This window comes from Engystomops pustulosus, chromosome 1 (assembly GCF_040894005.1).
Source record: "Engystomops pustulosus chromosome 1, aEngPut4.maternal, whole genome shotgun sequence".
Lineage (NCBI taxonomy): Eukaryota > Metazoa > Chordata > Amphibia > Anura > Leptodactylidae > Engystomops > Engystomops pustulosus.
In genome coordinates, this window is record NC_092411.1 from 190,603,281 (window position 1) to 190,630,719 (window position 27,439).

A 27,439-nucleotide genomic window follows, 5' to 3' on the forward strand; every position below is an offset into this window, starting at 1 on the left:
CTCTATCTGCCTGAGACAATCTGTACAGGACACGCAGCACCTCAGCCGCTGTTAGCAAAGTGCTGCATTCGGAGCGGTGTATTGTGAGAGCCTGCAAGACGAAATAGAGAAGGGAGAATTCTAAATGCACAGGTTCCCTTCAGACATTTGCATGCTGTTTGACAGTGTGACTTCTGGAGCCCTGCTTCTGATATCTCCATCATCGACTGAGAAGAGAAGAGGAAAGCGTAAGTTAGCTTGGTCTAATGTCTAAAACCCATGTTAGAGGAGGATATATTTGAAATGGATGCATTGTAAAAGAAGCTGGTAAAACATATTTAGTTTAGTTTATTTCTAGAAATGTAGTATCAGATCTAGCAGTGAACATTGATAAGCTGGCCTTAATGCACAAATTGAGATTTTGCTTTCTTATTAGTTGCAGTAGATTTAGTCTTGTGGAAGAATAATTGTGCTTCCATGCTGAATCCCTAATGGATCTGAAAGCCTTTAAGTGGTAGATCTCACATCTGCTCGGGAGCCTTTGCTGTAATTGAGAAGCTGCAGATGCTTATTGGACTGATTCAGGTATTATTGTTCTTCTTTCGTAGGTGCGGATGTGTGGGGTTGTTGTAGTGTATTTATGTGAAGTGAAGAGACAGATATAATAACATGGAGTAGTTATCTATCATCTTGATAGGCTCATTTTGGCATGACATAGAATCTGTTAACAGTTACTTTAAGATGCCCTAGGGCTTTAGAAAGGTAGCAGAATTTATTATCTGTGAAATTCCAATATCATATTGAGAAACTAAATGTCCTGCTTTACTGTATTGATCTTTCTGTTTAAAGGCAAACTACACAGCAAGTTAAATGCATGACCTCTACTAATACCACACAGCACTAAGTTACATAGCATAGCTTATTGTCTGTTAAGACATACCAGCAACCTATCATTCTGCGTCACATGTAATTCCTAAATATATTGGATGACATGTTTAAGCAGATCTGAATTTGTAATTGAACTATTTCATTTGCAAGTTTCTAATTTAACAAAGTAGATTTTATGGAGGTTTTATGACTTGAGTCAAAAGGTAATCCTTGCTTCATAGTTTTAGTGTAGGTTTATTTGTTTAGAACATATAACTCCAATGTTAATAACTTTGAAGACATTGAAGGGGTCTACCCCCCACATCCACCCCTCCCCCCCACACACATGTATGTAGGGCTTGGGTTTCTATAATAGGAATAGGAAATGCCGCTAAGGTTTTAGTTAATTGTGAAAATACTTGAGTTGAAAATACACAAAGAGGACCTGTCACCCATAAAAAAGGCACTAGGAGGTGCTTACTAAAGCAGTCTGGCGTATGCTCAAAGCAGTCCAGCGTATTCATGAGGGGGCGGTCCAAGGAGCTGCTTCTCCCCCGGACCACCCCTGCCACTCCACAGGCCGACAGTGACTACTAAAAATGGGGTAGCGCTAGGAGCTGCTTACTTTAGTAAACAGCTGCTAGTGCCTTTTCTATGGGTGACAGGTATGAAGTGGCCTAAAGGCATATTCAATGTCTTAGGGCGCATTCACACCAGCATTTGAGCAGTACAGGTGTCCTGACTGAATACTGATATATTACAGTTTTTAGTGTATGCAGAGTCAATCTTGATATACACTAATGTCTCTAAAGTTTCTCCTTTCACAGTGTGCAGTCTGTATATGTGGCCTTGGGCTACATATAAAAAGTCTATGGTTTATACATGAAAGACTTAAGTGACATCGAAATAAATATTAGTGTACTATAGGTTGACACCTAAAACATGTTTGACATTGCTTTTAGGTTCTGTTCAGATCTGTTTGAAAAACCCATTGGGGGCATTCATTATTGGCTTTCGGACAGTTTTTTGTTGTTTTTTTATTTATTCCTTGCTGTGCCTTGTGCACCGTAGTTATGAAATGTTGGCACAACAATATTACTCCTTTTCCAAAACTCAAACCTTTTTCTATTTTTGGTTGCTCAATTTAGGTGGATATTTTTTGTTCTTTTAGGTACACAAAATTTCTTTTGGAGAACTTTTTGGTGTACAACTATATGAGCTAAAAGCTGGTCTATGAAATGTCATTTCACTTTCATAAATGTGGAGTCAGTTCAGCTCCTTTTCAGTTGTGTACCTATTCATTAAAGGGTTTTTTCCACAAAATGAAATACTCACATCTCAATCCCCTAGTGATGTTCACAAAATAAAGATCATTTTAACCCCTTTCTTTACAATGTAACTTAGTGTTATTGCTGTCTTAGCTCCTATCACTCTCTAGGCTGCTCAGTGCAAAATCCCAGGGCGTGGGCGGGGTCTCACTTAGCACTTTACTGTATTATCCATCTAGTTCTGTGGGGGTGACAATGTGGTTAGATTATCAGGGTACAGGTGTATATACACCTTCATCTGGCTTCTGACATTGTACTTATACACTGACACATAGAAAGAGATGAGACAGATCAGAGATTATGAGATACATGTAGCACTGCTACATCTGTGTTCTCACATATATGTGCCTGCCTTCCCCTTCCCCCAGATCATTTATCTGCTTGTAGTTTGTAGTTTGCTGCTTGTCTCTGCTCATGATGTGCTGTCAGGAAGTGAGACTCAGTTAGTGTCTGTGAACTCAATTTTCTTAAGAAAGCAGACCCTATGTGGCGGCAGGCTATTTTTCGCAAATTATTACAAATCTGCCATTGGCAGAATAGATCGTCCATATCCGGACAAATGATAAAACATCACTTTTATTGGTGCTCAAGGGATAGTGTATTAAAAGCACAGTGCGACATGTGTCTCCAGTTGTATCCGCTGCACTACATATACATTCGCCGGCCACTTTATTAGGTACACCTGTCCAACTGCTCGTTAACACTTAATTTCTAATCAGCCAATCACATGGCGGCAACTTAGTGCATTTAGGCATGTAGACATGGTCAAGACAATCTCCTGCAGTTCAAACTGAGCATCAGTATGGGGAAGAAAGTTGATTTGAGTGCCTTTGAACGTGGCATGGTTGTTGGTGCCAGAAGGGCTGGTCTGAGTATTTCAGAAACTGCTGATCTACTGGGATTTTCACGCACAACCATCTCTGGGGTTTACAGAGAATGGTCAGAAAAAGAAAAAACATCCAGTGAGCAGCAGTTCTGTGGGCGGAAATGCCTTGTTGATGCCAGAGGTCAGAGGAGAATGGGCAGACTGGTTCGAGCTGATAGAAAGGCAACAGTGACTCAAATCGCCACCCGTTACAACCAAGGTAGGCAGAAGAGCATCTCTGAATGCACAGTACATCGAACTTTGAGGCAGATGGGCTACAGCAGCAGAAGACCACACCGGTTGCCACTCCTTTCAGCTAAGAACAGGAAACTGAGGCTATAATTTGCACAAGCTCATCGAAATTGGACAGTAGAAGATTGGAAAAACGTTGCCTGGTCTGATGAGTCTCGATTTCTGCTGCGACATTCGGATGGTAGGGTCAGAATTTGGTGTCAACAACATGAAAGCATAGATCCATCCTGCCTTGTATCAACGGTTCAGGCTGGTGGTGGTGGTGTCATGGTGTGGGGAATATTTTCTTGGCACTCTTTGGTCCCCTTGGTACCAATTGAGCATCGCTGCAACACCACAGCCTACCTGAGTATTGTTGCTGACCATGTCCATCCCGTTATGACCACAATGTACCCAACATCTGATGGCTACTTTCAGCAGGATAATGCACCATGTCATAAAGCTGGAATCATCTCAGACTGGTTTCTTGAACATGACAATGAGTTCACTGTACTCAAATGGCCTCCACAGTCACCAGATCTCAATCCAATAGAGCAACTTTGGGATGTGGTGGAACGGGAGATTCGCATCATGGGTGTGCAGCCGACAAATCTGCGGCAACTCTGTGATGCCATCATACCAAAATCTCTGAGGAATGCTTCCAGCACCTTGTTGAATCTATGCCACGAAGAATTGAGGCAGTTCTGAAGGCAAAAGGGGGTCCAACCCGTTACTAGCATGGTGTACCTAATAAAGTGGCCGGTGGGTGTAATGCGATGCAATGACTAGATCAAGGGCTCGAAATGGATACTGTCTATATATAATTGGGGGTCAGAGTTAAGTAGCCACACTAGGAGATTAGGGCTATGAATCATGTGTGACAAATGTCATGTCGCTATATCGTAGAGGTATTTGTGTGTTCTAAGGCATTTGTAGTACAAAGATAGTAGGGAAAACTATATAGGACAGAGTATATAGGTACCACAATATATATATATATATATATATATATATATATATATATATATAGTCGGTTCAGAAGAGCCAAGAGCAGAGGGCGCACGACAAGACTGGGTGATGGTTCCAAATAGGTTTTCTTTTTTATTAAATCGTCATAGGTACACAGAGAATACACAACGCGTTTCGGGGAACTGTGGTCCACTTTTTCAAGTGGATAAAGAATCAATCGCTGGGGTGATAATCGTGGGCACTCCACACACTGATGCGTACACGAAGGTACCAGTTGAGTTGCTTGTGGTGTCCAACATGGTGTTAACCTTGTTGGACCAGAGTGTGGCTGAAGAGAGACAGGAGTGGTACAATTCACAGCCAGCCACTACAACATATTTCACACTGCCAGTGTTTCCTCAACCTATTAGTGCGATTTTTAAGAAGATGCGTACATGAAGGTAGCAGTTGAGTTGCTTGTTGGATTTCACTAAATCATCTCCTGTGAGGTGTAATTTACTTTTATCAGGGTGATTTGGGACACTGAACCACCAACAGGTCCTTAGGGCTCACTGTTGTCCCTGATTACAGTGTCCCCATTTCATCACTGCTCAGTGTGGATGCAGAAAGAATTATTCTTTATTTACAGATGTTTGTGGCTTTTTGGTTAACACAGTGACCTTCAGAAATTTATTTTTCAATATTACATGTGTATTGAAGAGTGCTGAAAATGGTAGAGCAAGAGCTGAGAAAAGCAGTACACTGAACGCAGGAGAATATAAATGTATTCTCTAGACTCAGGTAAAAAGGTGCATTGTGGCTATATACCATATTTTTTGAACTATAAGACACACTTTTTAGCAAGAAAAAATCTTGCTAAAAAATGCCTGTGTCTTGTAGACCGAAGGTCAGGAGGATCCAGCACTGACAATTTGCTGATTATTCCTGCGTAGCGAGTTCTCAAGATCATCTGCTCTTCGTATCCGTTGAGCTGTCATGCGCCCTGAGCTTCTGCATGTTGTGTCGCAATAGCCCCCAGACTTTTACCTCCTCAATTCTTGTAGTCAGTGAGGTGGTGGACTCCTATATAGCAGTGAGTAGCTGAAGGGAAACCTCTCTCAGCGTGGGTTCACAATCAGGATCCGCCATAATGGCATCTGCTGTCTCCGGCCCAGGGGGCAGCAGGAGAGCGAGTGGCAGGAACAGGAGCATAAGGTGAGTCTGAGCAGCTAACAGTGGAGCCCCTCCACCTCCCCTTGAAGCTGTTGCTTTTTTATGAAGAGTCTAACTGGTACTATAAGCTATCACCAAGACACACTTTTTACCCTTCCCTGTTTTTTTGTCAGTGCCACCTGTGAAGATAAAGATTGAGATTATAAGTATTGTGTCTATCAAGTCTATCAGTCAATTGTTCATAGTGCAAACCCCATTGCTTTAATCTTCTCAACATAAAAATCAGTAATGTAATGGATGAATCAGAATTTAATTTCTTTGTTGGCTTTAATGTTACTGATTCTTTAAACGGTCTTTAATTCACAAGCAATAGTACGTTAGTCTGCAAAATCTACATAGTAGCTGGACCATGTGTACTTGAATCACTAAAATTGTTCCTATGATTGTCCTTTACCCCAGTACACTACTAGAATATTTTTCAGGGTATGAAATTAACTTTTTTAGAATTCTCTCTTTTTGTGAACTCTTACCTTTTCACCTTTAAAATAAAATAGCAAATATGACTTTTCTCACCACCAATGGGATGAGTCAGGTGTAGTGGTTGCAGGGGTAGTTGCCATTCATCCACTGTGACTTACTAGTGTATAGAATTTGCCTGACTCCTGACCTGTTATTTCCGGACTTTGGATATCATAAAATGCTGTTTTTATTATCCATGTGATTTTTCACTGCTTGGTGGTGCATCAGAGGGCAAGGTGATGGTTAATATGGCATACTATTTATAGCTGGCATATACAGTACTCATGTTACATGTGGGTCTGCCTCCCCCTCCCTGTAATTGTCCTAGGATTTACCCAAGTTATGTGAGTTCGCTGGCTAATCAAGCACAGTGAATCAACAATGTTGGAGTGCTGGAGTCAGTACTTCTAGAGCCATCACACACAAACATATCCGAACATGGGCTACAAGTGTCAAGCCATTTCTGACCAATTGACAAAGCCAGAAGCGTCTTACCTGGGCCAAGGAGAAAAAGAACTGGACTGTTGCTCAGTGGTCAAAGGTGTTGTTTTTAGATTAAACAAAATTTAGCATTGCTTTTGGATATCTAGGTCCCAGAGTCTGAAATAAGAGTGAAGAGGCACAATCCAATCTGCTTGAGGTCTAGTGTTAATTTTCCACATTTAGTCATCTGCTGGTATAGGTCCACTGTGTTCTATTTAGACCAAAATCAGCAGCCACCTTTTCCTAAGAAATTTTAGGGCATGCTTCCCTCTGGAGATGGAATTTTCATTTACAGCAGGACATGACATCTGTCCACACTGTCAAAAGACCTACATCTTGTTTAATAGCCACATTTTCACAGTGATTGGCCAGAAAACGCACCTGAGCTAAATCCTATAGATAATCTATGGGATATTGTGAAAAGCAAGATGAGAGACATCAGATCGAACAATGCAGATGACCTGATGGCTTCTATCACACAACCTGGCCTTCCATAACACCTCTGCAGTGCCATCAGCTGATCGTCCCCATGCCACGTCACATTGATGAAGTCATGAAAAAGGAGCCCTGACTAGGTACTAAGTGCAATTACTGTACATAATTTTCATGTGGCCAACATTTGTGCTCAAAATTATTTTTTACCGTTGGTCTTATATATTATTCAATTTTTTTCTGAGATAATCATTGTTGGGTTTTCCTTGGCTGTAAGCCATAATCTTCAACATAAATTATCACCATTAACATACAATAACTCTTGAAAAAGTTCACTCTGTTTGTAATGACTCTATATAATACATGTTTTGCTTTTTGAATTGAATTACTGAAAAAAAGAACATTTTGCTGATACTCTAATTCATTGAGATGCATCTGTATGTCAAAAACAAGTAGTACATTATAATTGAAATAATTCAATTGTTTCTATATTTAGGTTTGAACATTGGTAATGTAAAATTGGTGATATAAATGTTATATATGGAAAATTGACTATTGTTCAGTCTATCTTGTTTTGATGATTTAAAGTACAGTATGATCTTCTATTACTCCAGCTGGGTTTCTAATGTGTTTAAAATAGGTTGTAAATAATTTCTCTTTATCTATATTGTACTCTGTACTGCAGGTATGTGCTTTCTAATTCCTACAGTAGGTCAAAGATTAGGATGAAAGCACATTGGAGGCAACAACTCATATTTACTGGTATATAATGCATCACATTTAATTACAGGCGGTCCCCTACTTAAGAATGCTCGACTTACATATGACCCCTAGTTACAAACGGACCTCTGGATATTGGTAATTTATTGTACTTTAATCCTAGGCTACAATGTTGAGCTGTAACAGTTATCAAATGTGCCTGTAATGAAGGTTTACTGTTAATATTGTTTCTTATGACATCCCAACATTTTTGTGTTCAATAAACTTTTATTGAAAATGGCAAATAACAACGTTCAAAGTAGCTTCATTGGAACAGAAGCAAACTACATCAGTATGCATATCTTAGTATATAAAGCAAATGTCATACGTCCGGATGTACAACTAAGAAGAATATGAATAGCCGCTTCATGAAACATAATATTATTACTGTAATAAAGGCCACCTCTATATTAAGATGCAAAGAAAGAAGTCGTAAAGGACCATAACTTGATTAACAGAACTAAAAGATTAACAACACTAAACACATAAAGCGAACACATATCGGGAACCACATTAGGAGTGAGGGAAGGGAAAGAGGGAGGGAGCACAATAGGGGAAGAAAGAAAGAAAAAAGAAAATGGGGGAAAGGGGGGGCTAGGTAAGGGGTGCGAGGATTCGTCCACTTGGTCCTATAATATCTCCTATCCAAACTATACCCCCTCTATCCAAGAAGCAAATTCCGTTGAACTGCGGAAATCTATCTAAGGGGACCAAATCTTATCAAGATCAAATCAATATTTATCGAACTGTGAGTCCGTCAGTCCCTCTATAGCTCTCATTTCTTCCATCCTCATTATATTATTCAGGGCCTCTGCCCACTGGGCTCTCGATGGGCACTCACTGGACTTCCAGAGCCTGGGAATTATTTGACGAGTGGCAGCAATGCAGTGTCTCAGAAAGCCTTTCTTCGCCGCTGAAATTGAGCCAGGGATCATAGACAACAGCCCAAGCTCTGGAAGTGGTGTAATAGTATCTGACCATAGCTTGTTGTATAAAGCAAAAACCCCCTTCCACAGATCCTGGACCCCAGGGCAAGACCACCATACATGCAGCATGGAGCCTTGCTCCCGCCCACATCTCCAGCAAACGTCAGACACCGAGGGGAACATCCTGTGTAGCTTTGCTGGGGTTCGGTACCACCTGGCCATAATTTTAAAGTTTGTCTCTTGAATTTGTGATGATACAGAGATTTTATGAGTCAAGATGGCCGCCTTGTCCCAATCCTCCTCGGAGAATGATTTGTTCAAAGCTCTTTCCCATGCTTGTCTATATGTGACTGGTATTTTCGTAGCCCTCTCTTTCAGCAACCACCCGTAGACTGTAGAGATCAAATTCCTAGGAGCAGTTTTATACGCTCTATAAATGTCATTTCCCGCATTAGCGATTGTGTAGGTCCTAATGACTGGATAAAACTACTCAACTGTTTAGCCATAACATCCCAACATTTTTAAAATCCAATTGTCACAGAGACCAAAAAAGTTCTGGCTGGGATTACAATGATAAAATATACAGTTCCGACTTACATACAAATTCAACTTAAGAACAAACCTCCAGACCCTATCTTGTATGTAATCCAGGGACTGCCTGTATCTGGAATGTTTTTGGAGCTTTTATTTTGTGACAATTGCATGCAATCACATTTACATTAAATATAAACTTTGTCCATTTCTCTGGTAAATTACTTACTTATTATACTATTTATATTTGCCAGAACATGAGAGATTTCCTGACCTACTGTAATTGTACCAAAATTCTGGCCTTATTTGTACACTAAAACTGCCTGAAATGCTTTGTACTGCATTAATTTGGTTATTTAAACATTTTTTTTCCTTGTTTGACAAGAGGGCAGGACTTAGGTGGGAAAGGCACAGCTTACACAAAGGAGATGTGGCTTTGTAGAATTTACAAAATTTGTTTTAAAAAACTGCAGTAATCTAAGCCAATTATTAAATGGTATAAACATAGACTGGAGGATCTTAAGCGGCAACAAATATACCATCAAGTATGAGTTACTTTGTTAAATCTGGCATATTATTTGAATGCCTAAGTGTATGCTCTAAATTTTTGAATAAGTAAATTCATACTACATAATGCTCCTAGTATGGTATAATCTAATGGTAAACTACAGAGGGCTTAAATTATTCCTGGATGCTGTACTCTATGGGACATATTCATTCTTGCCCTTTAATTGAATTTCTCATTTATTTTTTAACTTTCAGCTTGTTTTCCTTTTTTGCATTTATTATCACATTTTCTTTTTGATGTGCACCTTGCCAAAAAAGTTTTATTTTTTTATGTTTTATGGGGCATGACTTGACTTTTTTGTAATTAGACAATTGTGCAGCCACACAGCGATACATCGGTTAGTGTACAGCTAGGAATCGGTAGCAAATTCCACAAGATATTTCGGCCAATGTGGCCTTTATGAAATGCAAAACAATGGACTAAGGAATAGAGGATAGAAAAGTAGAGCTAAAAAATTTCCTGCATTTTCATTTCCAAGGCAGATAAATTTGCAGCCAAACAAAAGATCAATATCAATGTCTCCTTATAATTCATTAATTCATTCATGTATTCCTGCTGCATTCTGGGATTTTTGCTACAGTTCTCGAAAAAACTGTAACTTTTGTAATTTTATTTTTACTTTTATAGGTGGCTTTTCTGAAAAATAATTTGAAAACTTAAACTCCTCAATTGCATAGGCATTTGCGTTTAGTGATTACTATAGGATTTCATTGACTGCAGCTGCTTTTCATGTTATAGGAATATTTTTCCTTGTTTCTTTATATTGATCTCCTGCCAGTAAGCTTTGTGTCCAAGGGTTGAGATGAAAGTACTTTCTCCAGGCTGGGCCCCATGTTAGTCAATGCGAGTTATGAATACCAAGAAAATTGCCTGATATAAAAACAGGGGCACTGCAACCATAAATCACAAAGAAACAGCAGGGAATAGATTAGAAAACAACCCTGAACATAAAAGTATTAATAGTTTGTAGATTAACACCTGAATAGCTGCTCTCTCTTTCGTCACTTAACAAGTCAGAAAAGTTAAGATTCTGGCTTTCTTATCTACTTCATCAGATCAAAGAGCAAAAATGTTTGTTGTGTTTAAATCCTCATGAAATCCACCAACAGTGCACCTGCCACCAGTTATAAAGTGATGTGAGTCAGATCATTTAATAAACCCAGTTCTTGTTTAATTAGCAATTATGCAGAATATGCAAAATTAATCCCAGAGTTTTGATTACATGCTGAATGCTTGATTTTTCATGTTATTCCACCGTTTTAGATAAAAATAGTAATAGTGAGGCTTATTTTAAAATTGAATGAATGAAATGTAACTCTATTGATATCTAAAGTAGACTTAAAGGAAACCTACCACTTGTAGTGGCAGGTTTCTGATGGAAATACCGGGCACCAGCTCAGGGTGAGCTGGTGCCGGAGCTTATTTTCGATAGTGTTTTAAACCGCGGTATCGCGGTTTAAAACACTTTTTAAACTTTATAGCCGGCGCAGGCAGGTACGCGCTCGGCCTGCGCCGGCTATAAAGTTTAAAAAGTGTTTTAAACCGCGATACCGCGGTTTAAAACACTAACGAAAATAAGCTCCGGCACCAGCTCACCCTGAGCTGGTGCCCTGTATTTCCATCAGAAACCTGCCACTACAAGTGGTAGGTTTCCTTTAAGAAGGGAAAAACACTTTTCCCTTTAAATTTCACCTTAGTTTGAGCCATCATTCTGAACTTCAGGGAATAAACATAGGGAAATATTGTGAACTTCTGGCTTTGGCACATGTATACTTGTTCTACTCTATACAATGGTGTGCTTATTATATAGAATTTAACATTTCATTGTTAAGTGTGTACATCTATGGGGTCGATGCTGATGATGGTCAATCTTTTGAGCTTATTGTGTCAAAATTTGTAAAAATAAAACCTCTGGTGGTGTGTCACATCTAGAAAATTCCAAAATTTTGTGATATTGGTAGTTCTAACAACAAAAAGTGCTCATCCCCCAGTATTGGAGTGATATTTTGGTACCTGCTGTAAGATAATGGCTTTTGATGTAAGGATATCCTTGTATTAATCCTTGTATATCCATTTTGTAAATGGTTAAGACTAAGGATGGTGCTCTGTCCGAAACGCGTCAATTTTTTCTACTTTTCTGCACGCTACCCATGTTTTTAAGCCTTTATATGGAATAAATTTGATGTTCTTAATGCACTTGCTAGAGCTACATTCTCTTTTTTTGGCCTTTTGGCTGTAAGATAATATTTTTTTATGTAAGGAACACACAAGCCTGAGATGACCTTTTTGAAACGGACCTTGGTCAAGCTGTCTGCCTCTGACAGGGCAACCGTTTGACACAGCTCTCAGAGTATAAATTAACAATTATTTAGTGGGAGCGGGAGCTTTGCCTTCACTAAGGGGGGTAAGATGGTCACTGTCCTTACCATGTTCTCAGCAGGAGAGTTGCCCTACCTATGAATGCTGCCAAGCAGGAAAGCCAGAGCAGCAAGCAGACAGTGTCAGAATCCAGAGGTGGGGCAAATTTCCTGCTGAGAGTGCAACACAAACAGTGGCTAAATTACCTGTGCTAGAGAAGGTCAATGGACCATGCAGTCTCAGCAAGAGAGTTGCCCCGCCTCTGGTTGCTATCAGATTTCTGCGTGTCAGTAAAAATGTCTCACGTGGCAACTCTGAAGTTGACGTAAGTTAACCATCACTGATCTGTAGACATAACTGAAGGCTGATGAGCTCCAGTGAACTCATAATCTATATAAGGTCCCAAATATTAGTGTATTCTAAGTACATCTACTATGAGTTTAGTGATGGTAGACGTGTTCTAATAAGACGTTCCTTAGGAACGTTGTTCTTCTGGCCTCTTTTATTATAACTCTATATATGGGAATGCTAGTACTATGGGGAAATGTATGAATTAAAATATGAGGCTCCCTAAAGTGCTCGGATGATCTAACCTGAGTGCCCCAGGGCAACTTGTATAACTCTATATTTCAGCAATAACAGCATATAGAGTTATAATAAAAGAAGTCCAGAGGAACAGAACTTCTTATAGGGTCACATCTACAATCATTAAACTGATGGTAGATGTCCTTAGAACTGATCTTCTTCTATGGGGCAAAGACATGTTAAAGTAAGGCTTCTGCGGGAGAAATCATCTACAATGCATCTTCAAGTTTAGCATGGAATTCATTTTCAGATTTCATAAAATTGGTGACATAAAGTAGTTAAGTAGAGTTGTATTAAATTCTTGGATGCTGCATTACAACATAGACGGTATCAGAAGTAAAATGCACCTGAATGTGTTGCTTAGAGTAAAAAAGTCTTCCTTTTCTAACTAATTTTTTTATTGTACTAGGGAGAGTAGAAAATGTTTCTAGAATTTATACTTCTTGTACATATTGGGGCAGATTTATCAAGCTGTCTAAAAGTCAGAATAATCTTAGTTGCCCATGGCAACCAATTACAGCTCAGCTTTCATTTTACCAGTGCTCATGAATATTTTAAAGTGGCGCTATGATTGGTTGCCATGGACAACGAAGAATATTCTAACCTTTAAACAGCTTGATAAATCTGCCCCATAGTGAATTTGCAATGCCTCATCATTGTTAAGAAATTTATGTCCTATAAAATAAGGCTCGTTAAGTATTGGCTGAAGGTCACATGGATACCAGAGTAGAGACCTTGACCTTGAAAAAACACTATTTTTATGAGTCAGGTCCTGCTTGTAGCAATTGCATTCATAATATTAAACCTAAAATATTTAGCATCAATATCAAGGACTGGACAACAAAAGCAGTCGTTTATTCAAACATGTCATACATTTGGGAAATATAGGAAGAGACCATACTCTTACTTGCTACTTTTTAGTTTTTTAACTCAGTTTAAACAGGTATTGTTTTTATAGAAATGTTTTAGTCAGGTGGAGAATATTTATCTATTATCAGAGGACTTATATAGTTGAAGTGAAAGTCTAAAAATCTAGCTCTGATAAGCAAAACACTAGGCGGAGTTTGTAAAAATTAGAGCAAAGCCCAGCTGTTTTCTTGATTGAATGCATTTTAAAAAAGCTTTATTGAGGCATCAAAAATTTGATGAATAATGAAGTTCCAGGAGGTAATGTTTTTTGCAGAGTCAGCTCAATAACTTGAATATCCACTTATAGAGACATATCTTCAGTCTAATCATTACTCCATCATCAGTTTATATTTCAAGGTCAAAATAAGTTTCCAGCAGGGAAACCTTCTATGGGTTTTATATTAGATGGATTTTTTAAGTTACAGGTAATAAAACCAGGATAAGCCACACACTTTTAAATAGCTCTAATAATCACTTAATGTATATGCATATATCATAGAGTAAAGTACATTTGGCCAACAAGTAAATGAAAAATGAAATAGATTTAATAGAAGTATAACCTCTGTAATTCCATTTAGCTACAGTGGGGTATGTAAAAAGGAAGTTTTAAGCTACATAATAAATAAATCATAAAGTATGTGTCCACTTATGCAGTTGTGCTTTTACAAAAGAATTTATGCAACTTTAAAAATAGTGTTCATTAAAAAAAAATTGAGTCTATTTTTTTCATGGTTACAGACTACAAACAAACCCTGTGAAGTCTGATCCTGCCTTTATCTATTATCCTTTTGTCACTCTTCCCACTGTCTGTAGTGAACAGAGGAATGGAGTTTAGAGTTAATGAAACCGAATATGAATTGTATGGGGGTAAGTTAATACCTGCTGTAAGATGTAGAACATGACCCTTGGCTTTATGACTTCAAAAGCCTTAAAATAACAGTAATTTTGCTTGATATATTTGGTGTATATTAAGTCAAACAAATTACAAAGCATGTGTTGTCACTCAGGAGTTGGCACAATTATTGCTACAAATTCTTCCTATTATCATGTATAATGCTAAACTTTATGGAGAATAAGACCCCAGAGAATTTCAATTCAATTTGAAACTACCAGCTAAAGGCCTCACTCTGGAACTGACAACATTTACTTTAGCATCTTAAAGAGTAAAATTAGAAATTAGATTAATATTTATAAATCAGTTTTTGGTGTTTTATTTTGCCTTAATGTTCATAAAATGTTCAGACTAAAGAGTAATTTAAATCTTCAGGATTTAAATTATGGAATATTACATAAAGTATTTATTGGATGAGAGCAGTTGACAAAATATACCCACACAGATAAGTGTATACTCTCTCCATAATCCAATATAAATAGAAGCTACTTCATACTTTACTTTGAAGTTTGGGAACATTATTTAATGTTTTATTACTATCCCATCACAGTACTTTTGATACAGTTGAGATCGAGATTTCCTTTTGTCTTGAAAAATTTTGATTTTGATTTGATGGTGATCACTGTCATGATACATGGCCCATTGGGCCAGGTAGGCATTCTGGTCGCAACTTTGTTAGAGACACAAATACTCTAAATAAATCTGTGCTAGACATTGTGGCTATTGTATTGGGTGGCTGATGGGTGCAATATGATGCTCTTAGCTCTGTAGCAAGTAGATTTGCATCTGTTATAGGCAAAAAAAAATATATTTTATGACCAGTCACAGTCAGTAAGAGGCTCCCTTTAGGATGGTAAAACAAACTGGGAGAATTTTATAGGAGATAGATGATAGGGAGATTGATGGGCAGCACGGTGGCTCTGTGGTTAGCACTACAGCCTTGCAGCACTGGTCAGCATCTGCAAAGAGTTTGATTGTTCTCTTTGTGTTTGTGTGGGTTTCCTCCGGGTCCTCCAGTTTCCTCCCATACTCCAAAAACGTACTGGTTCGTTGATTAGATTGTGAGCCCCATGGGGACAGGGACTGATCAGGCAAGCACTGTGCAGTGCTGTGTAATCTGTGTGCACTATATAAATAAAGGAATTATTACTATTATTAAAGATAAATATGAAAGATGATAGAGAATTTTAGATACAGAACTATAAAGTAGATTATGTACAGTAAATAGATATGAGAGATAAATACAGTAGAAGAGAAATAGAAGATTGATTGAAAAATAGATAGAGAAAAAGTGAGATGTATAAATGGTCAGATTATATGAGAGATAGATATATAGACAGTAGATAGATGATAAGCATCTTCACCCGTGAATTCAACCAAGGGGTATTAACGCTTTCACTGCCAGGCATTTCTGTATATTTTGTCCCATTATTGGCCAGAGCAATTTTTTGAATTTAGACATTACAAATAAAATCGAAATTACAGCAGAAACAATTAAAGTAAACTGCAACATACCACATGTTTTCTGAAAGCAGACACTTGCCCCATTTTCAAAATTGCTTTAAAGAGTTTATAGACATAGGCGCCTTTATGCAATTTTGATTCAAACTGAAACATTTTATAAAAAATACTTAAAATTTGACTTGGCAAAAACTGAGCTCCAAACAGTAAATATTTACCTTCACAATTCCTAAATGTAATAGATGGACATGTGGTGAGTTCACAAATGCCGCATATTGATATGTTCACATGAATAAATACTTTTGTCAGTCGTGTGAAATATCCTTTGTGACTTAAATGATTAACTGTTAAAAAAAGCTGTCCTAAAACCATCAACTACTCACCATGATGGTGTCTTCTTCCTCCAGTATAATGACAATTCCAGCTGATTGGTTGTAGCTAATTTCATCAAATTGTGTGAATTTCCATTTTATAGATATCAGTCTCAGGGAAATTTGACAGTCTCACTATTGCTTTCTATATGAAAGCTCAGCTGCCAGGTGTTATATTACATGGTTATCTCAGAACTGTAAAATTTTAGCTTATGTTGAGAAAAGAAAATAAACAACCAGGAAAATTTCATTTGCTGACAATTTAATGGAAACTGACTTCAAAAAGTTCAACTATAATACATTCCACCACTACTTTAATCTGTAACATTATGCATCAATTTGTTACATTATCTATCATTAGCCATTTGGCCATAGAATCATTCTTTAGCACGACCCCACAATAAAATTATCAGATAAATAAATATAGACGCAGCTACATAAATACATAAAAAGTATTGAAGAATTAGCTTTATCCCTTATCTGTGGTTCTGTTCCTTTGGTCATTTCTGCTGATACAGATGAATTCGGCCTCATTGCATGTGCCTACATTGAGATCTCCGCTATTATCTCCTGTCACTTAAACAATTACAGAATTTTAACGCATCTGTTAACCCCTTATCACTGACACTAGTTTTCAGCTCAATGACCAGACTCAATTTTTCAAATCTGACATGTCTCACGATAATTGGTTATAACTTCGGAACGCTTTAACATATCCGGGTGATTTTGAGAATGTTTTCTTGTGACACATTGTAATTCATATTAGTTACAAAATTTAAGTGATGAGTTTTGCGTTTCGTTCTGAAAAAAAGTGAAAATTTGGCAAAAGTTTGTAAAAATTCTTCATTTTCCAAGTTTGAAATGTTCTGCTTTCCAGACAGGAATTAAAACTACCCAAAAAGCTTGATAATTAACATTTATGGAATGTATTCTTTATGTTGGGATGATATTTTATGCTTACGGTCATTTTTCTAGGATGTTATGAGGTGCAGAACTTTAGGTGTCTTTTTTCTGATTTTCATGAAAATTGCCAAAACTCACATTTTAAGGGACAACTCAGCTTCCAAGTGACTTTGAAAGGCCTAAATAATAGTTAAACCCCATAAATTACCCCCCTCAACGTATGTAAAACAACTTCTATTAAGTCTATTAACCCTTTAAGTGTTTCACATGGGTTAAAACAATATGGACCTGCGATTTAGAAACTTTTGAATTTTTTTGTAAAATACATTCATTTAGGCCAAAACTGACAGTTTCAGAATAAATTGAATGATGAAACGCACTTCAATGTTTGATGCCCAATTCCACCCAAGTGTACTCATACCCCATATGTGGTGGTAACCTGCTGTATGGGCGCACGGCCAGGCATAGAATGAATGGAGGCGCCATTCACAGCAGATTTGTATTGTCACATTGTACGACCTATACATTTTTATTTTTTTGGGTAATGCAAACATATGAGGTCTTATTATTTATGGGATGAGATACAATGTATTGCTAATTCATTTTGGGAGTCTAAAGCTTATTCATGGGATTTTATTAACTATTTCAAGGGGGACACAAACAAAATCATCAATTTTTATTTGGGATTTTTAGCATTTTTTTCCCCTGCTCCCCGTAATGTAAAAATAATATTTTATCTTTATTCTCTGGTTCACTACGATTACGGTGATACCTCATTTATATAGTTTTTCTTATCTTTCCTCAATCGCATTGTTTTTACTATTGACAACTTTTTAGGGCCATAACTTCTGTATTTTTCTGTTGTCAGATCTGGTTGAGGGCTTATTTTTTGCGAAAAGAGTTGTTCTTTTCAGTTGTATCATATTCAATATTGATTTAGATTTATTGTACAGATTGATACGGATGCGGTGATACCAAATATGTACGTGTTTTTGTGTTTTATATACTTTATTTGCATTTTATGTGTAACTGGGGAGATTATGGGACTTTTATTTTATTTATATATTTAATGATATTACAAAATAACAAAATCTTTTTTTTTTTAACTTTTTTTACATTTTACATCCTTTGGCTTGAACAAGCGTTCATCCTATCGCTTGTTCAAGCCTTTACACTGCAATACACTTGTATTGCAGTGTAAAGTGTAAGTAACTGAGCATGCTGAGCATGCTCAGTTACACACAGCCGGGTCCTGCCAGGAAGCGGAACCCGGGGCTGCAGCAAGAGGGATCGGATCCCCCGGTAAGCACACCGGGGGTTCTGATCCACGGTGTGGACAATTACACACAGCGGTCATGTTTGACCGCAGCGTGTAAGGGGGTTAAACTCCCAGGATCTGAGTTTTTCCGATCCCGGGTGTTAGTGCCGGGTCTGGGCTGTGATATCACAGCCCGACACCGGCATTTGTAGGACCCGATGTCCCGAAATCTTCTTCTGATGTGGCGCCGTAGAAAGGCGCCGCTTCAGAAGAAGTACCCGTAATGACTGCCGTAAAAAGCCGATAGGGCTGTCATTAAGGGGTTAAAATGTCTATTGATTTCATTTTAGGGACATTAGATAATATGGAGGTCTGAACGTAGGTGTGAACTGAGATGAAGCTGTCAGAGGTGAGTCATGACCCCCACAAATTAAGCTATAAAAAGAATTTATGCACATTAGGTTCCCTTAATCCATTTACACTTTAATAATAGAAAAGAAAATGTTGACATTTTTGCATTCTATTTTTGTTGTTTCCCACTATAAGCTGGTATTAAGACTCAGTCGCAGTTATCTCCCAGTAATTATTTTTACTCCCTACTAAGATTTCAGTGAAAATGTTGTATCCAAACCTCCTTAAAAGGTAGAGTTCTTATACTTCTATACTTCCAGGTCCATAAGTAAGAAGACTCCTCAAAGGATATCTACTATAATTTTTAAGAGTTATCGAGAATCAATGTTCTTTGGGACTTCTTTTATCATAACTCTATACATTGCGATTTCACCAATACAAAGTTATAAACATTGTGCTACATCTACATCACCGGAGCTACTCAGAGCACCTCATACTTTAATTTATTCATTTCCCCAGTTCCAATACAAGTCATGAGGAACTTGTATCGGAACAGAGAAATGAATAAGTATAGAATTATAATATCAGCTTCTTAGTATATGTCCTTTAAGGAGACTTTGAAATGAAAGACTGCTACTGAAGGCACGTGGATACAGGCATTTATGCTCCACTGGGGGATTCTGAGAAATATGCAGATACATTTATTACGATAGAAAATGCAAAACATTGCTTTTTGGCTAAAGGGGTTGCCTTAGAAGGTAGCCATTAGGCAATGTTTTCCTTATTTCATGTAGTCCTACATAGGTATTGGGCACCTAAGTATAAAACATTAGATTTATCACATTAAAATATACTACCATTTAGATGTGTCCTTTGGCTGGCACTGTTCAGTACCAATTTGGTGTATATTGTATTCTGACAAAATTTTCAGGGTTAGTTTGTTCTTATGTTAGTAAAGCAAATTCTCATGTTTACACTTCATAAAAATGAACATAAAAGCAAGAAGTTATAAGTTAAAAAACCAAGACTCATAACAATTGGCATAGTAATCTGTTAGCATTATATTTCCTTTCATTTTGCATCCATTGATCTCCCAGAAAATGGCTATGCCATCAGAATGGATAATAGTACATTCAAAGCAGTTCTCGCCTTTTGTATGCAGCACTCAGCGTACCTGCAGTTTGCACAGTGGAGAAACTTACAGACACCCACTGAGATTGGAGAATTCAGATCAAGATGTTATGCACTTCATATCTTTAGATGATAAAGCTGGAATGAGAGTTAAAAATAAAAAATATACCCACTTCTAGTTCCAGTCTTTTATATCGGATGGCAGTATGCCCTAGCTGCATGCAGTGTCATTCTAAGACATGATTTACATTATAATATAATATAACATGTTGAATAGTCAGATAACGGAGAATATTCTAAAGCTCAAGAGCACTTTCTCCAATTAGTAGTTGTAAAATGAGATCCATTCTGAAAAAAATCTGTCCCTTTTAATACAGATATAAAACAATAGTCCACATAAATATAACCTGTTTATGGTGCTGGAATAAGAGGAAAAAAACAAATGGAATTATTTACTTTTTGACATTTCTGCTCACACAAGTTGAGTGAATCCTTTCTCAAAATCTGTTTCTGGGAGTTATCTCTCCATATAGTCCAGCAAAATACAACAATTTAAATGGTCTTTCAGTCCTGTAATATTCCACATAAGCATCCTTATAACTATAATCTATGCAGGTAATAAAAAAAAACCTCTGCCTTCTCCCATCCCACCTGTCTCCCCATACCAAACCACTCCATGTTCTACCTCAAGATAGAACTCCACTTACTTGAGCCATTTCTGCTTCCCCTGCTCCCTTCCGTTCAGTTGTCTTCTGAAATTTCTTACCATATGTGAGTGATATTATATTTCTCTCCAGATGCCATCTTGTTCACCCAGACACCATCTTGTTCAGCCGGACGCCATCTTGTACACTGTCATCCATTTCATGCTTCATACACCATCTTGTATAGTCTGCCTGCTAGTCCTTGACTCCTGTTAGAGATAGTTGTCCTTCAGCCTGTTTCTTCTGCTTATATTATTTTGACGACTGAGGAGCCTTTGAAGCCTTCTTCTCAGTACATTTTGTAGCTGGGATAGTGATAACTTTCTGTTTCCCTGGAGACCAGTGCTTAGTATAAGAAACAATATGTATAGCTCATCAACAATTTGGAAAAAGTAGCTTAGAGGTGTTTCTGGGAGGTTCTAGTATATTCAAACTAAGCTACTGCATTTCAGTGTTTTATCACCTTTTCACACCCTCTGCAAAGCCTTTTCTGATTTTTATATACACATCTTCTCGCTTGGAATAAAGGGGGATTTTAGTGCAGTTTATGACCAGGTGTCTTCGTCTTTTCTGTGGTATGTATCCCAGCGCTGGGAACAAAGACCTATAAATTTGGAGATCACCTTACAATTGTAGAAGGGTTGTTGGAGCCCTGGATAAAAAATCTCTAACACTGTATATCTCATCTTATCTTTTATTATCTCAAAGCCCCTTTGAGGCTAGCCATTCAGAGACAGCATCAGGAGTACTAAAATATAAAGACTGGCCATGAGGAATCATTCTCCATTGAAAAATCTGGATAAAATGATATATTAGAGCCTCTTATAGATACATCTGGTAATTCTCTAGCAGTCTTCAAAATAACATCACAATCCCCAGATAACAAAATTTTACAAATCAAAGTACATGGGCCATTCCCTGGTGCTGGTGTTTTTGATGGATTCTATGAGCATGCTCAATATCAAAATTTGGAGAAAGATGTTCTTTCCCTATTTTTTCTATGAGCCAATCAGAAAGAGTTTCAGTAGATGTTAGGCTCCCTGTAGAATATCACATTTATACTGAATACTTTAAGCAGATTAAAGACTTTAAAAAGAAACTCATTAGTGTATGATACTCTCTATAGTGGCATTGGAAATTTGATTATTTTGCTACTGAGTTACAAATTTGCAAATAGTACACATTAAGACAGATTCAGTTCTAAATTGGAAACTTTATTTAATTCAATTTGGCCATCATTCTATGTAATTGTTTTGCTTCAGAGAAAAAAACAACAATGAATTGCTTTTGACTAATGGGTTATGAGTAATATATAACACTATTTCTGTAACCTTGCGCGAAGTAATTTATGCCCAGTATAATTCCACTAATATCATGTATTAAGAAAGATCTTACCAGAGGGATTGCTGAAGAGCAGTTACTGGATTTAAGAATATGGCATATGCAATATATAAAGATCATGGTGACAAGCTCTTGATGATTCCCTCTTGTAATGAATGACCTGACACGCTAAATGGCTAACTATAGTCTTAGAGTCTCTGTAACAAACCGTAATTACTTGATTGATCATTTTCTGTCTTTTATGTGTTTGTGTTTACAACCACTGAGTGTCCTGGTCTAGAGATATGTAGTATATTATCATTGTAACTGTGTCAGCTAATTTTTGGCTATTAAGTGGTCTTGGTTTTTTCAATCAACTGACCAACCAATGAATATTCTTCTTGAAACAATGATCTGATGTGTGGATGCTATTGGTTGTAATCTGACATTATGGAGCACATTTCCTTACCCGGTCCTGTCGTGATCCCACGGCGCGTTGTCAGATGAGGATTCAGGTCTGCCGGGATTCTTTAATGTCATGCGCCCAATATCCAGCAGGTGTCGCTGCTGCGCTGAGGTCCGCCGGAGTTCACCTTCTTCTTCCCGGTGCATGTGAGTGGTGATCTTTGTGGTTTGTCCGAATCCTTTGGGTTGTCCGATGGCCATGCTCCCCCATTTCTGTTGCAATGCAGATGCGCCACAATCCGATCGCATGTGCCAAAACCCGGGGCAATTCAGCGTAAACCAGCGCAAATTGGAAATATTCGGGAAAACCTGACGGAATCGCAGCTGCAGGACCCTTAGTAAATGTGCCTCTATAGATTAGTAGCCAAATGAATAATATTATATTGGATGTAATGATATAGCCTCCATCCAGAGGTAGTTAGATTCTATCTTTATTCACCCCAACAAACAGTTTTCCAGAGAGAAATGAAGGTCTCCTCCTGCAGTCCAAGACAGCCTGAGATGTGCCATGCACAGTGCTATTTTAAAGTGACACATCCTTGGCTGTCAGGACTACAGGAGAAGTGTGAAGGCTTAGACAAAGACGCATTATCTTTGGAGCTCCTGCTCTGGGTCCCCTGATTCTTCCTGTTCAGTGGACCCTGGAGGGCAGCTACAATCCAAATTTTTCTATTGCATTGTTGTCCTCTGGCTGCTGATACTATTGGAAGAGCAGGGGGCAATAAGTTACTGCTTAACTTGTCATGTTAGCATTTTGCAACATATAAGTGAGTCTTTGTCTCTAAAAGGTTTGCCGTCACTGCTCTAGAGTATGTTTAACATGGTCATCTCTGCTCTTGGGATGGAAAACTCATAGATTATTGATTATGAATATCATTGATAAATGAATATTATTGATTTTGAATATCAAAGATGTTGGTCTTAACAGAGAATATAACTCCATGAATCCATGACCCTTGAGTTGCCTGGTCTTTCTTAATTTTATAGCAGAGCTCATATACATCCGTTTCAGATGTCTTTTTCAGGCTTACCAAAAGATGCCACTCTCAAATATTACTTGTGTACTTTAGGACAATCTAGATTTTAGGAGCCTTTAAACTGTCATACTACAATGGAATGGGATTTGTCTGGTAGACTGCTCATCTCTGATACACAATGAATAGCAAAATTATATTCTGCTAAAATGCTGGATTTCTGATCAGCCTGTACCATTTTCACTAGAACATCACTGCCCTTTCGTAGTTGCTTTAAATATTCCTATAAGAGAATTATTTGGATTTTTGCTTGGGAGGTGCCTATCCTCATCATACACTGGAGCTTCATATTGGTGTATAAATTAAATCATAATTGAAGGATCCTTAAAGATGACTTGGTTTAAAATTGTTAGATATCTGGATCGAATCTCAAAGTAGAAAATAATTTGGTGAGGTTATCTACCTACGTTTGATGGTTATACCAAACACCTTAATTCACACTTCCTACCCAAAATGATCACATAGAATAATGTCAGGCATTAGGAGTAATAGAATTAATCAGGCTGTCTGGTGCTCAGGAGAAGCACAGTCTGGGCTAAAGGAAGGTGCCATACAGCCACCTGACTTCTTTTTTTTCACTCTGCTATTGCAGCAGAAAGATTAAAAGTAAAAAGAAAACATACTTACTTATATTTTGAGCCTATACACTCAGCAGGTCTCATCTCATGAACACTATGGGCTGATACACAAGGTTCCTTGCGGAACAGCTGCTCCATGTGACCTTTTCAGATATATGAGAACACCAATCGCTGGGCTTAGCGACGCCCCCTGCTCCGCTACAGCCAATCCTGAGTGTGGGGAGTTATTCATATATTTGAAAAGGTCACATGTTTCCCAAGGGTGGGGGGGAACTGCTCCTTTCCAGACCCTCCCAATTGGCAACTGCCTAGTCACACAGCAAGGTACAATATAACATATCTTTTTTTCTGTAAAACCTATTTTTTATACAAAAACACTTTGGCAGTGTATGTACTATGCTCTGTGGGGAGCTAGTACTGAGGAGCTAACTGAGGAGGCTAGTAGTTTAATGAAACAAAATCTGATGAATTCCTTTGAGACACAAACAGTCACTGAAACAGACTGCCAGCCACACAGACAGTCACTGAAACAGACTGCCGGCCACACAGACAGTCACTGAAAGAGACTTCTGGCCACACAGACAATCACTGAAAGTGACTGGCAGTGACAGACAGTCACTGAAAGAGACTGCCGGCGACAGACAAACCCATTCTATTTTGTGGTAGCCAAGAGCAGATATTCAATATCCCGGGCAATGCCGGGAGCTGTAGCTAGTGTACAGTAATTTCCCTAAATTAATTTTAGCATATAGATTGACATATGTATTAAAGAAAAATTTTGATTTCAGTTAGTGGTAGATTTCCTTTAAAATATGTATGCGTCTTCTTCAGAATATTACAGTACCATATTACATGATACATAATACCTCAATAGACATACCATGACTTGCTTCATGTTTCCCATAAGCAAAAATGATGCAAGTTGAGGTGCTATTTTTGCTGCTATAGTGGAAAGTGCCCAAGTATGTCTTAAAGGGGTATTCCCATCTGGGCATTTAAATTTAATTTAATTCATTTGCAATATGTAAACATTTCTTCAATTGGATGTTATTAAAAAAGTGTTCCGGTGTGAAGATAATTTCTCATAAATGTAGTGATATAGTCCCTTAGAAACGAAATAGCTTCCTTGGATACGACCACCTCACATTTAGGCAGCAGTGGCCAGACATGCACTATTGAGCCCTGCCTGACCTCCTGGCTTCAGCGATCATTACCGCAGGATGGCCATGGGACATTCAGTAACTCCTGGACATTTCATATACAAAAACTTTTTGTTTCTTTGTGCAGTCACTCCAGCAGAGGTGGCCGTATCCAGGGACACAGTCTTGTTTCTAAGGGACCATATGACTACATTTATGAGATATTATCTTCACCCAGGTACATTTTTTTTTAATAACATCTAATTGAAGAAATGCATATATATGGCAAATGAATCTGGATGTGAATACCCAGACGAGAATACCCCTTTAAGTCTGAATGAAATAACAATGCATGAATTCAGCAACATTTTATTGGTGACAAGGGTAAAACAAAGTGCCAAGGCTCTGTCAGGACATAGGAGTAGGGATGTGATTTGGATAAGATGGGTAACACAGTGGGAATCTTTAAAGAAATCTATCATGATTTTATATCTTTATTAACATAAATGCTGCTAAAGCTGGCAGGTCAAGGGGACGGTTAGTTGTCATATGTAGAAACAAATTTTATGTGGCATAAGAAAAGAAGACTGTATATAGGCTGTGACACTAGGGGAGAGATAATCAGTGGGTGGAATAGAGATGAGGGGTACAGAAGGTGGGCTAGGACGCCAGGTGGGAGATACTGGGTAGCAGGGGCAATGCTGGTAAATAAAGAGGGAAATAAATAGATCTTTTACTGCAGTACACAAATCCTGCTCAGTAGGGTCCTGGCTCAACAAGGGCAATATCAAACTGGTCTAAATGAGTACAGAAAACGTAACAAACTGATTGGTGAAATGTATTTTTGTTTGCACATGCAGAAAAGTGTATTCAACTACCCAGCGCTGCTACATAGTGCCTTCCTTGCTCAATTTCTGCTTCTCTAATTACATGCAGTCAATAGCTTCTTACAGTATTGATAGCTTTTTAAGTAACTTTCATTTATCCTTTAAGCAGTTTTTTACTGGCTGATTGAAATTCAGAATAGCGGTATCAACAGATTATATCTTGTAGCCGCATAAGACCACAAGCAAATTGGTGGATTTGGGAACTTTCATTGAAAGTAGATGACCTCAGTGCTTAAATCTTAAATGCTAGAACTTTAAAGGGAACTGTGCTGAAAGGTTTGCCTCGGCTGAAATGATTCACATTAATGAATAGAGCACTAAGAGTTTTATTGATACTGTAATAATACAGGGGTACTAACATAGAATCAGAAAAGTAATTGTTAGAAAAAAAACAACTTTAATTTTGGAACCCAAAATACCATTTCTGATATGGCATTTGCAATAGGCAGAACTTTTAAAGTAGACCATCAGCAACGCTTCATAAATGACCATAGCACCAGATAATTGATGATGGACTGTTATGTAAAGGTCCTTTTCTTTAAAGGAAATCTACCATCAGAAATTGTGCTTGAAAAACCAGGGGACCTTATGCATAGATCCAGGCACATATATTTGTTATTCATGACCTTCTTCCTTCTAAAATTAAATTTTTAATATTTTGATAATAACTACCGTAGCCGCTCCGTAATTTGGCTTTACAGACTCGCACCCTACCTCCTGCTTCCTCAGCACTAAAAGTGGTCAGTGGTTTATAATTTCCTTCAATAAAAATGCAAACTATATACAAATTTTTCATCCAAAAACTGACCACAGTAACTTTGATGGCACCCTATTAATAGCTTATATGTGAACACATCCTTAGTCTATATTTCAGATTCCTTTAAATGCATAGAGATATCCTTCCACAAGTAAAGTATGAAGCTAAGAATTTTGACTAAATATTTCTTGAAGCCCCGTCTTTCACTATAAAAAAAGTACAATCTGCAAGCAGAATCATTGACCTCTCAGCCTTATTGACTTATCAGCCATAAAAAAAAACATTTTCTATAAACTATATATCAATCAGCCAGTCTTATGCTTCAGGCCTCATGTACATGTGCAACAACCCTGCCGATGCATAGGGTAGGTAGTTGTTGCGTAAAATGCCCTGTCCATATTAGAAGCTGCCAAGGGAGACTGATCACCTCAGTAAGAGGTCTCCAAAAGTACGGAACTTTGTAACTGCAGCTGGAACCACTGCCTGAGAGGGCAACAGTTAATATATCAATTGTCTGTAGCCAATCTGCCTGACACCTTGGGCAAGTCAGGGAACTAAACCCAAGAGCAGAGGTTCACTGTCCGGACACGGCTCCATCTTACCCATCCCATTAACAGGCTGTGAGCAACCCTTGCTGCGGACCAGATATCTCCTACTAGATTTCCAGCCATCTGAACCTGCTGCTGATGTTAGACCATTGCCTGCCATTGGAGTTCAAATGAAGAAC

The 27,439-nt window shown here is 38.0% G+C and overlaps 1 protein-coding gene across 3 annotated transcripts in view; it reads left to right on the forward strand.

Moving 5' to 3' along the window:
* Window positions 1-27,439, forward strand: part of ARHGAP24 (Rho GTPase activating protein 24) — a 473,550-nt gene that overhangs the window by 205,288 nt on the left and 240,823 nt on the right. The window contains exon 1 of one of the 3 annotated variants that reach the window (XM_072116060.1): window positions 84-227. The exons of the other annotated variants lie outside the window; for them this stretch is intronic. Coding sequence (XP_071972161.1) covers window positions 125-227 — 103 coding nt within the window. The 5' untranslated portion in view covers window positions 84-124. Of the gene's footprint in view, window positions 1-83; window positions 228-27,439 lie in introns of those variants that run through there. 3 annotated transcript variants of the gene reach the window in all.